The 14,893-nt window shown below is 55.4% G+C and overlaps 2 protein-coding genes across 7 annotated transcripts in view; one reads left to right on the top strand and one right to left on the bottom strand.

The window, feature by feature from the left end:
- The window catches only part of LOC143814880 (ribosomal RNA processing protein 1 homolog A-like), a 29,703-nt gene extending 26,217 nt beyond the window's left edge, over positions 1 to 3,486 (bottom strand). Inside the window, exons 1-4 of the mRNA XM_077293541.1 lie at positions 3,348 to 3,486; positions 3,107 to 3,189; positions 2,632 to 2,689; positions 2,465 to 2,550 (exon numbers count right to left, since the gene is read on the bottom strand). Coding sequence (XP_077149656.1) covers positions 2,465 to 2,550; positions 2,632 to 2,689; positions 3,107 to 3,189; positions 3,348 to 3,465 — 345 coding nt within the window. The 5' untranslated portion in view covers positions 3,466 to 3,486. The remainder of the gene's footprint in view (positions 1 to 2,464; positions 2,551 to 2,631; positions 2,690 to 3,106; positions 3,190 to 3,347) is intronic.
- Positions 3,487 to 3,569: 83 nt separating this feature from the next.
- The window catches only part of HSF2BP (heat shock transcription factor 2 binding protein), a 217,361-nt gene continuing 206,037 nt past the window's right edge, over positions 3,570 to 14,893 (top strand). For 5 of the 6 annotated variants that reach the window (XR_013223640.1, XR_013223642.1, XR_013223641.1 and 2 more), the window contains exon 1: positions 3,573 to 3,671. The gene's annotated coding sequence lies outside the window, so the exon portion shown is untranslated. Of the gene's footprint in view, positions 3,672 to 14,893 lie in introns of all 6 variants that reach the window. The other variant, XM_077293543.1, reaches the window with a different exon arrangement.

Genomic DNA, 14,893 nt, shown 5'->3' with positions numbered 1-14,893 from the left:
AAGGTTTTTATTGAGATTTAATAAAGGTACATTTTTAAGAATAGGAGGGACTTCTGTGAGACCTCTATTGTGGATATTCTCCATATAGTCTCTCCTGCGGTTAACCCTCATTCGCTCTCAGAAGCCCCCTAGACCAAGTAGCGCCCCTCACCCTCAGAACCTCCAAACACAGAGTGAAACAGCCCTGGCTCACATCGCAAACCCGATTTCTCCAGCGATGCTCTAGGAGTGCTGAACGCTTATGGAGGAAAACTCGCACCCCAGAAGACTTCATACACTTCACATTTATGTTAAGGACCTATAACTCTGCCCTTCACCTCACCAAACAGTCCTACTTCACCACCCTGATCTCCTCACTATCCACCAACCCCAAGAAACTTTTTAACAGCTTTCACTCCCTCCTCAGACCAAAAGCACAAGCCCCTATCACAGACATTTGTGCTGATGACCTGGCCTCCCACTTTATAGAGAAAATAGACAATATCCGTCAGGAAATCCGCTCCCAGACACCAAGTGCAATGACTCCCATTCCTCCCTGCATCTCCCCTGGCTCACTCTCCACATTCGATCCCATCACAGAAGAAGAAGTCTCCAAGCTCCTCTCCTCTTCTCGTCCGACTACATGCACTACTGACCCCATTCCCTCACACCTCCTCCAGTCTCTCTCTCCAGTCGTCACAACTCACCTAACTACAATTTTTAATCTCTCCCTCTCCTCTGGCATTTTCCCCTCCTCCTTCAAACACTCTATCATTACTCCATTACTAAAAAAAACCACCCTTGACCCATCCTGCACAAACAACTACAGACCGGTCTCCAATCTCCCCTTCATCTCTAAACTCCTGGAGCGCCTGATCTACTCCCGCCTTACCCGTTACCTCTCCACTCACTCCCTCCTAGACCCTTCACAGTCCGGTTTCCGCCCCCTACATTCAACAGAAACTGCACTCATCAAGGTGACCAATGACCTTCTGACAGCAAAATGTAACGGTGACCACTCTCTGCTCATTCTCCTCGATCTTTCTGCAGCTTTCGACACTGTTGACCACCCTCTCCTACTCTCTAGGCTCCAGTCACTAGGCATTAAGGACACTGCTCTCTCCTGGTTCTCTTCCTATCTTTCTGAGCGCTCCTTCAGTGTTCTGTTCTCCGGCTCCACTTCATCTCCTCTTCCTCTCACTGTCGGGGTGCCTCAGGGCTCAGTCCTTGGCCCCCTTCTCTTCTCCCTCTACACGGCCCCAATTGGACAGACCATCAGCAGATTTGGCTTTCAGTACCATCTTTATGCTGATGACACACAACTATACACGTCAGCCCCTGACCTTACCCCCGCTGTACTACAGAACGCCACTGACTGTCTGTCCGCAGTCTCTAACATCATGTCCGCTCTCTATCTGAAACTCAACATCTCCAAAACTGAACTTCTTCCGCTCCCGCCATCTACTAACCTCCCTAAATCTGACATTTCCCTCTCCGTGGGTGGCACCATAATAACACCCCGGCAGCAGGCACGCTGTCTGGGTGTTATGTTTGACTCCGATCTCTCCTTCACCTCCCACATACAATCTCTTGCCCGCTCGTGCCGCTTACACCTAAAGAACATCTCTAGAATCCGCCCTTTTCTCACCATGGAGACAACAAAAACCCTCACTGTCGCCCTAATCCACTCCCGCCTGAACTACTGTAACGCTCTATTAATTGGCCTCCCCCTCACTCGACTTTCCCCTCTCCAGTCCATCCTTAATGCAGCAGCCAGGGTCGTCCATCTGGCTAATCGTTACTCGGACGTGTCCGCTTTTCGCCAGTCGTTACACTGGCTGCCCATTCATTACAGGATACAATTCAAAGTACTTGTTCTCACCCACAAAGCTCTCCACAGTGCGGCCCCCCCTTACATCTCCTCCCTCATTTCTGTCTGTCACCTACCCTTCCGATAACATCCACACTAATCCGTACCTCCCACTCCTGGCCCCAATACTTCTCCTGAGCTGCACCAATTCTCTGGAATGCTCTACCCCAAGAAATTAGAACTAACCACAACTTACACAGTTTTAGGCGCTCCCTCAAAACACATCTGTTTGGGGCGACCTATCACGTTCCCTAATCGAAGTCCTTCCATATGTAGTCCATTCACTATCTCTCTGAACATAACTCTCCATCAAACTCCATCACTCCCAAAAGCACCACAAATACCGGCTGACGACTACCCCAGCCAACCTTTATCTCCCCCCATTCCCATCACTGTACATGAGCCCCTGTACTCTGTCACCCCACCTCATTGTAGATTGTCAGCTCTTACAGCAGGCCGTCATTATCGGCGCTTCCATTATTGTATTGTTATCTATGTTACTTATGACCGTTGTATAGAAACCTCTGAATTGTAAAGCGCTGCGGTATACGTTGGCGCTATATAAAGCAGATTATTATCCCCCTCAGCACAGTCACATGACCGCATGCTCCTCACCGTGTAGAACTTGTCCAGCCGCAGACGATCAATACCGTTCCACTCGCGGTTCAACGTCTGCCAAAAACTACGGATGAAAAGATTCTCTGCGGAGAGAAGGACCCAGAATGAGGATGAGAAGAAGGAGAAGAAGAGTGAGCAAAACACGGGGTCCGGGCCATACATACGGGAGGGCCGGGACTGCAGGGCGTGGACCAGATGTGCCATGGTGACCGCCAGCTCCTCCTGCAGAACGGGAAATATCGACATTATTACTGAACCTCCCTCGGGCCACGGCGCGGCCCCCCCTCCACCCCTCCCAGGGGCCGCGGCGCGGCCCCCCCTCCACCCCTCCCAGGGGCCGCGGCGCGCCCCCCCTCCACCCCTCCCAGGGGCCGCGGCGCGCCCCCCCTCCACCCCTCCCAGGGGCCGCGGCGCGCCCCCCCTCCACCCCTCCCAGGGGCCGCGGCGCGCCCCCCCTCCACCCCTCCCAGGGGCCGCGGCGCGCCCCCCCTCCACCCCTCCCAGGGGCCGCGGCGCGCCCCCCCTCCACCCCTCCCAGGGGCCACGGCGCGCCCCCCCTCCACCCCTCCCAGAACCATCCTGCCCCCCCCCCGGATAAACCGAGAAAACCCCCAAATAAGCGGAGCACCCCCACCTTACCTGCAGCAGGGGTTTGTCCTGCATCCACATACAGTAGAACAGACCCTTCCAGATCTTGCAGAACTCATCAGCCGTGAAGCCCCCTGACCAAAGAGAGCAGGTTAGTGACCAGTGCAGCACCCCCCCGCTGGGACTCCCCCCGCACCCACTCTTCACAGGTCCTTCACCCTACACAGCCCTTCCTCCTCCTCCTCCTCCACGGCCACCATTCCTCGGTCTCCGCACTCCCGCAGGTTCTCACCCTCCGGCTCGGAGCTCCGGGCGGACATGAAGCGCCGTAGTTTTCGCAGCGCCCGGTCCCGGCTCTTCTTGTCGTTCGCCGCCAGTCCCTGCGCCAGCTGCACCGCGGGCTCCGCCATGCTGCCTCAGTCACGTTGGGCACAGTGTCGGCAGATAATGACGTCACCAAAGGCGACGGCGCAACCTGATGACGACACACAGAAGGAGGAGTCGGGGAGAGGACGGGCCACGCCCACACCTGCCACAGCCAATCACTCAAGCGACGCAGGACACGTGATACATAGCGTGGCGGGAAGCGGTTACCATAGTGACTGTTCCTCGTGAGGTAGGAGATCGAGGGGCCCAGCGGCAAAAAGACGGTCCTTACACAACCACAGGACGGTCCGTACACAGCCACAGGACGGTCCGTACACAACCACAGGACGGTCCGTACACAACCACAGGACGGTCCGTACACAACCACAGGACGGTCCGTACACAGCCACAGGACGGTCCGTACACAGCCACAGGACGGTCCGTACAGAACGACAGGACGGTCCGTAGACAACCACAGGACGGTCCTTACACACCCACAGGACGGTCCGTACAAAACCACAGGACGGTCCGTACAAAACCACAGGACGGTCCGTACACAACCACAGGACGGTCCGTACACAACCACAGGACGGTCCGTACACAACCACAGGACGGTCCGTACACAACCACAGGACGGTCCGTACACAACCACAGGACGGTCCGTACACAGCCACAGGACGGTCCGTACAAAACCACAGGACGGTCCGTACAAAACCACAGGACGGTACGTACACACCCACAGGACGGTCCGTACAAAACCACAGGACGGTCCGTACAGAACCACAGGACGGTCCGTACACAGCCACAGGACGGTCCGTACAAAACCACAGGACGGTCCGTACACACCCACAGGACGGTCCGTACAGAACCACAGGACGGTCCGTACACAACCACAGGACGGTCCGTACAGAACCACAGGACGGTCCGTACACAACCACAGGACGGTCCGTACACACCCACAGGACGGTCCGTACAAAACCACAGGACGATCCGTACACACCCACAGGACGGTCCGCACACAACCACAGGACGATCCGTACACACCCACAGGACGGTCCGCACACAACCACAGGACGGTCCGTACAGAACCACAGGACGGTCCGTACACAACCACAGGACGGTCCGTACAGAACCACAGGACGGTCCGTACACAACCAAAGGACGGTCCGTACACACCCACAGGACGGTCCGTACACACCCACAGGACGGTCCGTACACACCCACAGGACGGTCCGCACACAACCACAGGACGGTCCGTACAAAACCACAGGACGGTCCGTACACAACCACAGGACGGTCCGTACACAACCACAGGACGGTCCGTACACAACCACAGGACGGTCCGTACAAAACCACAGGACGGTCCGTACAAAACCACAGGACGGTACGTACACACCCACAGGACGGTCCGTACAAAACCACAGGACGGTCCGTACAGAACCACAGGACGGTCCGTACAGAACCACAGGACGGTCCGTACACAACCACAGGACGGTCCGTACAAAACCACAGGACGGTCCGTACAGAACCACAGGACGGTCCGTACAAAACCACAGGACGGTCCGTACAGAACCACAGGACGGTCCGTACACACCCACAGGACGGTCCGTACAAAACCACAGGACGGTCCGTACACACCCACAGGACGGTCCGCACACAACCACAGGACGGTCCGTACACACCCACAGGACGGTCCGTACACAACCACAGGACGGTCCGTACAGAACCACAGGACGGTCCGTACACAACCACAGGACGGTCCGTACACACCCACAGGACGGTCCGTACACACCCACAGGACGGTCCGTACACACCCACAGGACGGTCCGTACACACCCACAGGACGGTCCGTACACAGCCACAGGACGGTCCGTACAAAACCACAGGACGGTCCGTACAGAACCACAGGACGGTCCGTACACACCCACAGGACGGTCCGTACACAACCACAGGACGGTCCGTACACAACCACAGGACGGTCCGTACACAACCACAGGACGGTCCGTACACAGCCACAGGACGGTCCGTACACAGCCACAGGACGGTCCGTACAGAACCACAGGACGGTCCGTACACAACCACAGGACGGTCCGTACACACCCACAGGACGGTCCGTACACAACCACAGGACGGTCCGTACACACCCACAGGACGGTCCGTACACACCCACAGGACGGTCCGTACACAGCCACAGGACGGTCCGTACACAGCCACAGGACGGTCCGTACACACCCACAGGACGGTCCGTACACAGCCACAGGACGGTCCGTACACACCCACAGGACGGTCCGTACACAGCCACAGGACGGTCCGTACACAGCCACAGGACGGTCTGTACACACCCACAGGACGGTCCGTACACAGCCACAGGACGGTCCGTACACACCCACAGGACGGTCCGTACACAGCCACAGGACGGTCCGTACAGAACCACAGGACGGTCCGTACACAGCCACAGGACGGTCCGTACAGAACCACAGGATGGTCCGTACAAAACCACAGGGCGGTCCGTACACACCCACAGGACGGTCCGTACACACCCACAGGACGGTCCGTACACAGCCACAGGACGGTCCGTACACACCCACAGGACGGTCCGTACAGAACCACAGGACGGTCCGTACACACCCACAGGACGGTCCGTACACACCCACAGGACGGTCTGTACAAAACCACAGGACGGTCCGTACAGAACCACAGGACGGTCCGTACACAACCACAGGACGGTCCGTACAAAACCACAGGACGGTCCGTACAGAACCACAGGACGGTCCGTACACACCCACAGGACGGTCCGTACAAAACCACAGGACGATCCGTACACACCCACAGGACGGTCCGCACACAACCACAGGACGGTCCGTACACACCCACAGGACGGTCCGTACACAACCACAGGACGGTCCGTACAGAACCACAGGACGGTCCGTACACAACCAAAGGACGGTCCGTACACACCCACAGGACGGTCCGTACACACCCACAGGACGGTCCGTACACACCCACAGGACGGTCCGTACAGAACCACAGGACGGTCCGTACACAACCAAAGGACGGTCCGTACACACCCACAGGACGGTCCGTACACACCCACAGGACGGTCCGCACACAACCACAGGACGGTCCGTACACACCCACAGGACGGTCCGTACACAACCACAGGACGGTCCGTACACAACCACAGGACGGTCCGTACACAACCACAGGACGGTCCGTACAAAACCACAGGACGGTCCGTACAAAACCACAGGACGGTACGTACACACCCACAGGACGGTCCGTACAAAACCACAGGACGGTCCGTACAGAACCACAGGACGGTCCGTACAGAACCACAGGACGGTCCGTACACAACCACAGGACGGTCCGTACAAAACCACAGGACGGTCCGTACAGAACCACAGGACGGTCCGTACAAAACCACAGGACGGTCCGTACAGAACCACAGGACGGTCCGTACACACCCACAGGACGGTCCGTACAAAACCACAGGACGGTCCGTACACACCCACAGGACGGTCCGCACACAACCACAGGACGGTCCGTACACACCCACAGGACGGTCCGTACACAACCACAGGACGGTCCATACAGAACCACAGGACGGTCCGTACACAACCACAGGACGGTCCGTACACACCCACAGGACGGTCCGTACACACCCACAGGACGGTCCGTACACACCCACAGGACGGTCCGTACACACCCACAGGACGGTCCGCACACAACCACAGGACGGTCCGTACACACCCACAGGACGGTCCGTACACAACCACAGGACGGTCCGTACACAACCACAGGACGGTCCGTACACAACCACAGGACGGTCCGTACACAACCACAGGACGGTCCGTACACAGCCACAGGACGGTCCGTACACAGCCACAGGACGGTCCGTACAGAACCACAGGACGGTCCGTACACAACCACAGGACGGTCCGTACACACCCACAGGACGGTCCGTACACAACCACAGGACGGTCCGTACACACCCACAGGACGGTCCGTACACACCCACAGGACGGTCCGTACACAACCACAGGACGGTCCGTACACAGCCACAGGACGGTCCGTACACACCCACAGGACGGTCCGTACACAGCCACAGGACGGTCCGTACACAGCCACAGGACGGTCTGTACACACCCACAGGACGGTCCGTACACAGCCACAGGACGGTCCGTACACACCCACAGGACGGTCCGTACACAGCCACAGGACGGTCCGTACAGAACCACAGGACGGTCCGTACACAGCCACAGGACGGTCCGTACAGAACCACAGGATGGTCCGTACAAAACCACAGGGCGGTCCGTACACAGCCACAGGACGGTCCGTACACAACCACAGGACGGTCCGTACACAGCCACAGGACGGTCCGTACAGAACCACAGGACGGTCCGTACACAGCCACAGGACGGTCCGTACAAAACCACAGGACGGTCCGTACACAGCCACAGGACGGTCCGTACACAACCACAGGACGGTCCGTACACAGCCACAGGACGGTCCGTACAGAACCACAGGACGGTCCGTACACAGCCACAGGACGGTCCGTACAAAACCACAGGACGGTCCGTACAGAACCACAGGACGGTCCGTACACACCCACAGGACGGTCCGTACACAACCACTGGACGGTCCGTACACAACCACAGGACGGTCCGTACACAGCCACAGGACGGTCCGTACACACCCACAGGACGGTCCGTACACAACCACAGGACGGTCCGTACACACCCACAGGACGGTCCGTACACAACCACAGGACGGTCCGTACAGAACCACAGGACGGTCCGTACAAAACCACAGGACGGTCCGTACACAGCCACAGGACGGTCCGCACACAGCCACAGGACGGTCCGTACAAAACCACAGGACGGTCCGTACACAGCCACAGGACGGTCCGTACACAACCACAGGACGGTCCGTACACAGCCACAGGACGGTCCGTACAGAACCACAGGACGGTCCGTACACAGCCACAGGACGGTCCGTACAAAACCACAGGACGGTCCGTACAGAACCACAGGACGGTCCGTACACACCCACAGGACGGTCCGTACACAGCCACAGGACGGTCCGTACACACCCACAGGACGGTCCGTACACAACCACAGGACGGTCCGTACACACCCACAGGGCGGTCCGTACACAGCCACAGGACGGTCCCTACACAGCCACAGGACAGTCCGTACACAACCACAGGACGGTCCGTACAGAACCACAGGACGGTCCGTACAAAACCACAGGACGGTCCGTACACACCCACAGGACGGTCCGTACAAAACCACAGGACGGTCCGTACACACCCACAGGACGGTCCGTACACACCCACAGGACGATCCGTACATACCCACAGGACGGTCCGTACACACCCACAGGACGGTCCGCACACAACCACAGGACGGTCCGTACAGAACCACAGGACGGTCCGTACACACCCACAGGACGGTCCGTACAGAACCACAGGACGGTCCGTACAGAACCACAGGACGGTCCGTACACAGCCACAGGACGGTCCGTACAAAACCACAGGACGGTCCTTACACACCCACAGGACGGTCCGTACAGAACCACAGGACGGTCCGTACAGAACCACAGGACGGTCCGTACACACCCACAGGACGGTCCGTACACACCCACAGGACGGTCCGTACACACCCACAGGACGGTCCGTACACACCCACAGGACGGTCCGTACAGAACCACAGGACAGTCCGTACACACCCACAGGACGGTCCGTACACACCCACAGGACGGTCCGTACACACCCACAGGACGGTCCGTACACAGCCACAGGACGGTCCGTACACAGCCACAGGACGGTCCGTACAGAACCACAGGACGGTCCGTACACAGCCACAGGACGGTCCGTACACACCCACAGGACGGTCCGTACACACCCACAGGACGGTCCGTACAGAACCACAGGACGGTCCGTACACACCCACAGGACGGTCCGTACACACCCACAGGACGGTCCGTACAAAACCACAGGACGGTCCGTACACACCCACAGGACGGTCCGTACACACCCACAGGACGGTCCGTACAGAACCACAGGACGGTCCATAGACACCCACAGGACGGTCCGTACAGAACCACAGGACGGTCCGTACACACCCACAGGACGGTCCGTACACAACCACAGGATGGTCCGTACAGAACCACAGGACGGTCCGTACACAGCCACAGGACGGTCCGTACACACCCACAGGACGGTCCGTACACACCCACAGGACGGTCCATACACACCCACAGGACGGTCCGTACAGAACCACAGGACGGTCCCTACACAGCCACAGGACAGTCCGTACACAACCACAGGACGGTCCGTACAGAACCACAGGACGGTCCGTACAAAACCACAGGACGGTCCGTACACACCCACAGGACGGTCCGTACAAAACCACAGGACGGTCCGTACACACCCACAGGACGGTCCGTACACACCCACAGGACGATCCGTACATACCCACAGGAAGGTCCGTACACACCCACAGGACGGTCCGCACACAACCACAGGACGGTCCGTACAGAACCACAGGACGGTCCGTACACACCCACAGGACGGTCCGTACAGAACCACAGGACGGTCCGTACAGAACCACAGGACGGTCCGTACACAGCCACAGGACGGTCCGTACAAAACCACAGGACGGTCCTTACACACCCACAGGACGGTCCGTACAGAACCACAGGACGGTCCGTACAGAACCACAGGACGGTCCGTACACACCCACAGGACGGTCCGTACACACCCACAGGACGGTCCGTACACACCCACAGGACGGTCCGTACACACCCACAGGACGGTCCGTACAGAACCACAGGACAGTCCGTACACACCCACAGGACGGTCCGTACACACCCACAGGACGGTCCGTACACACCCACAGGACGGTCCGTACACAGCCACAGGACGGTCCGTACACACCCACAGGACGGTCCGTACACAGCCACAGGACGGTCCGTACACAGTCACAGGACGGTCCGTACAGAACCACAGGACGGTCCGTACACAGCCACAGGACGGTCCGTACACACCCACAGGACGGTCCGTACACACCCACAGGACGGTCCGTACAGAACCACAGGACGGTCCGTACACACCCACAGGACGGTCCGTACACACCCACAGGACGGTCCGTACAAAACCACAGGACGGTCCGTACACACCCACAGGACGGTCCGTACACACCCACAGGACGGTCCGTACAGAACCACAGGACGGTCCATAGACACCCACAGGACGGTCCGTACAGAACCACAGGACGGTCCGTACACACCCACAGGACGGTCCGTACACAACCACAGGATGGTCCGTACAGAACCACAGGACGGTCCGTACACAGCCACAGGACGGTCCGTACACACCCACAGGTCGGTCCGTACACACCCACAGGACGGTCCGTACACACCCACAGGACGGTCCGTACAGAACCACAGGACGGTCCGTACACACCCACAGGACGGTCCGTACACAGCCACAGGACGGTCCGTACACACCCACAGGACGGTCCGTACACAACCACAGGACGGTCCGTACACAACCAAAGGACGGTCCGTACACACCCACAGGACGGTCCGTACACACCCACAGGACGGTCCGTACACAGCTACAGGACGGTCCGTACACACCCACAGGACGGTCCGTACAAAACCACAGGACGGTCCGTACACAGCCACAGGACGGTCCGTACACACCCACAGGACGGTCCGTACACACCCACAGGACGGTCCGTACACACCCACAGGACGGTCCGTACAGAACCACAGGACGGTCCGTACAGAACCACAGGACGGTCCGTACAGAACCACAGGACGGTCCGTACACAGCCACAGGACGGTCCGTACACACCCACAGGACGGTCCGTACAGAACCACAGGACGGTCCGTACACACCCACAGGACGGTCCGTACACAACCACAGGACGGTCCGTACACAACCACAGGACGGTCCGTACAAAACCACAGGACGGTCCGTACAGAACCACAGGACGGTCCGTACACAACCACAGGACGGTCCGCACACACCCACAGGACGGTCCGTACACACCCACAGGACAGTCCGTACACACCCACAGGACGGTCCGTACACACCCACAGGACGGTCCGTACACAACCACAGGACGGTCCGTACAGAACCACAGGACGGTCCGTACACAACCACAGGACGGTCTGTACAGAATCACAGGACGGTCCGTACAGAACCACAATAATACTGATTATCTCCCCTGTGGTAGATCGGCTGTACACGGAGGTAGACATGGGAACACTGTCGCGTTAGCAATGCATTGCTTTATTTGATGCGGCATAAAGAAAGGTGCAGCACAAAGTAAACACGGCCGTCTGGGCAAAATAAAACAAAATGGTAGCACTAAGCACAGTCCTTGTATTAGCAGGGATCAGGCCCCTCAGGGTTGGCGAGACCCACGGTTCACGTATCGGCAACACACAAACACTTCTTTGGAGTGCTCGTCTCCAGACACTGAACACTGCTGCCTCTGGAGGCCAGCTGCTTAAGCTTCAGACCCCACCATGGGGTGGAGATAAGGTGGACATCCTCCCACCCACTCTGGATGTCCACATAAAACTTAGCCCATTGTGCAAATTAGCTGTACCCTCACCACACTTAGTGCACTGGAGGAAAATCTCTGGGTTTTATATCACTGACGCCGTTAAGCGCAGTGAAACATATCTCCCCTCCATTACTTTACCAGTGACTTTGTTAAAACCCCCAAATCACCGATCTAATAATACTAATAATATCCCCCCAAATTCACCCACGCCAATAATACTAGAAATCACCCCAAATCAAAGTACCCCTAATAATATTGATAATATCCCCGTAATCACTGATCCTCCTATAATACTGATAATATCCCTCCAAAATCACTGATTCCACAATAATACTGATGCTATCCCCAATAATACTGTTACTATTCCCCCAAAATCACCTATCCCCAATAACACTGATACTATCCCTCAATAATACTGTTACTATCCCCCCAAAAATCACCTATCCGTCAATAATACTGATGCTATCCCCCAAAATCACTGATTCCACAATAATACTGATACTATCCCCCAATAATACTGTTACTATCCCCCAATAATACTGTTACTATTCCCCCAAAATCACCTATCCCCAATAATACTGATACTATTCCAATGAAATCACCGATTCCCCGATAATACTGATGTCACCAATCCGCCGCCCCAATAATATTAATAATATCCTCTGAAATCACTGATTCCCCAGTAATACTAATATTTTTTGATTTGGCTCTATCTCTTACTATGGCGACTGGATGGATGAACGCTCTGTAGGAAGATGGAACTTGTGCCGCCTAGATCGGTCCACCAGGGTCTTCCCCGCCAGCATCTGGATTGTATCACACCATCAGGCTGCTGCTCTTCCTCTTCGCCTTGTTCCTTCTATTCTTCCGATCATGATGTCCTTCACCAGTGATTGCTCTGTTCGTATGATATGTCCAAAATAGTCATTCCTTGGTGATACTTGTTCCAAGTGACATGCCTGGCTTGATTTGCTCCAAAATTGAGTTGTTCTATTTCCCGTCCATGGTATTGACAACAGCCTTCTCCAGCACCACATTTTTAAGGTATTGAGTCATCTTCTGTGTCATTATCATCCAGGTTTTGCTTCCATATGTTTCCACAGAAAACACCAGACTATATGTGATCCGTTTCTTTGTCGCCAGTGAAATATTCCTCAATCTGAAGACCTTGTCCAGTGACTTCATTGTTTATTTGCTCGTAGCTATTCTACTGACTTCTGATGTCGTTGCTGCACCTTGAGTGACCATCGGTCTGAGTAGGTGGAAGTCCTTTATAACTTCCAGTTCGTCACCGTCCATCTCAAATGTGTCATACTTGGCAGTAGTTAATATCTGTCTTGTTTGTGTTGAGTAGCAGTCCCATGTTCGAACTTTCCATCTGAACACTCCATAATAAGTCCTAAATTCCCTCTGTGCTTGTTGCTGTCAATGTTGTATCGTCCGCGTATTTAAGACTATTGAGGATTTGTCCAGCAATATTGATTCTTCTTTTTTGGCGTCGAGCCTTCCTGAAAAATGCTTCTGCATATAAAATGAAGACAATTGGCGACATTTTATTGTCTGATGCCTTGCCCTACTTTGAACCATACCGTGTCGCCATGTTCTTTTTGGACTGTTGCTTCTTGGTTGATGTAAAGGTTCCTAATGAGGCTGATCTGTAGTTTTTGACACCCATATCCTTCATGATATTCCAAAGTTTCTGGTGGTCAATTCTGTCGAAGGCTTTACTGTAGTCAATGAAGCACATTAAGCAAAAACAGATCTTGTATTCTTTGACTTTTATCATTATCCATCTAATGTTAGCAATCACATCTCTTGTTCCTCTGCGTTTTCTGAATCCTGCTTGTTCCATTGGCAACTCTTGTAAGACTGTAGCCATCTTTGTAGGATCTTCAGTAGTATCTTGCTGGCATAAGGTATGAGTGCAATAGTCCGATGGTTTCCGCAGTCGGTAGCATCTCCCTTGTTACATCCAGGCCCTTTGTTGTTTGATAGAAGCTTTATCACAGCAACGACTTTGTCTTACAGGACGTTCAGCTGTCTATCATTTCCAGTCTCCATTTCTTCCCTTGTCTCTGAGTTGTTCTTGTAGAGGTGCTCAGTGTAGCCTATCCATATTTCCGTGATCTGTTTCAGTTAGTTTGTTCCAGTTGGTGTCTTTCAACATGGCCACACTTGGTTGAAACTCTTTGATCTTTGGTATGTGTATGATCTAAATATTTGACGGAATTTCTTTGATCTTTAGGTAGGCCTTCCTGGTCTTGCCTCTCGGATGTTCTCTTTCTATGTCTGTACATATCGTTTGATAATAACGATCTGTGATGCTAATCACTACTCATGGACAAGCCGCGAGGCAGGGTACTCAAACATTCCGCTCTCAGATACCAAGAGAGCACGTCATAAAATAAAGGGGAGCGGCAAAGCCGTCGTATGGTCATGGTCCGAGGTCTGGATAGTGGATCAGACCTAAGGGGCTAGGCAAATGGATGGTCAGAATGAGTCCAAGGTCAGGCAGCAATAGACCAACAAGCAGAGCACAGAAATACAAGGCAACATGCGCCACCAAGCAAATGCTATGACTGGCAGAGATCTGGGACTGAAAGCTTAGCTTAGAATCTGGGTAATCACGTAGAACAGGAAACAACTGAAGGAATCTCAGCAACTCCTAGTCGTAGACTGAACGACTGAGCTGTCTATCAAAATAGCGACAGCTCGGCATGCCCTTCCACTCGATTGGTCGATTGAACTATCACAGCGTCCAACACAGGAGTAATCGTGACAACATCTTTGCCTGCTTGAATGTTTTTTTTGTCTTTTATTGATGTTGTATGCTTCCTGTATGTTACCTTTTGCCATTCTTCTTTCTTTGACAATCTTTAAGGTCTTT

This window comes from Ranitomeya variabilis, chromosome 3 (genome assembly GCF_051348905.1).
Source record: "Ranitomeya variabilis isolate aRanVar5 chromosome 3, aRanVar5.hap1, whole genome shotgun sequence".
Lineage (NCBI taxonomy): Eukaryota > Metazoa > Chordata > Amphibia > Anura > Dendrobatidae > Ranitomeya > Ranitomeya variabilis.
The sequence above is the reverse complement of the archived record's forward strand: the minus strand, read 5'-3'. Positions and strand labels throughout refer to the sequence as shown.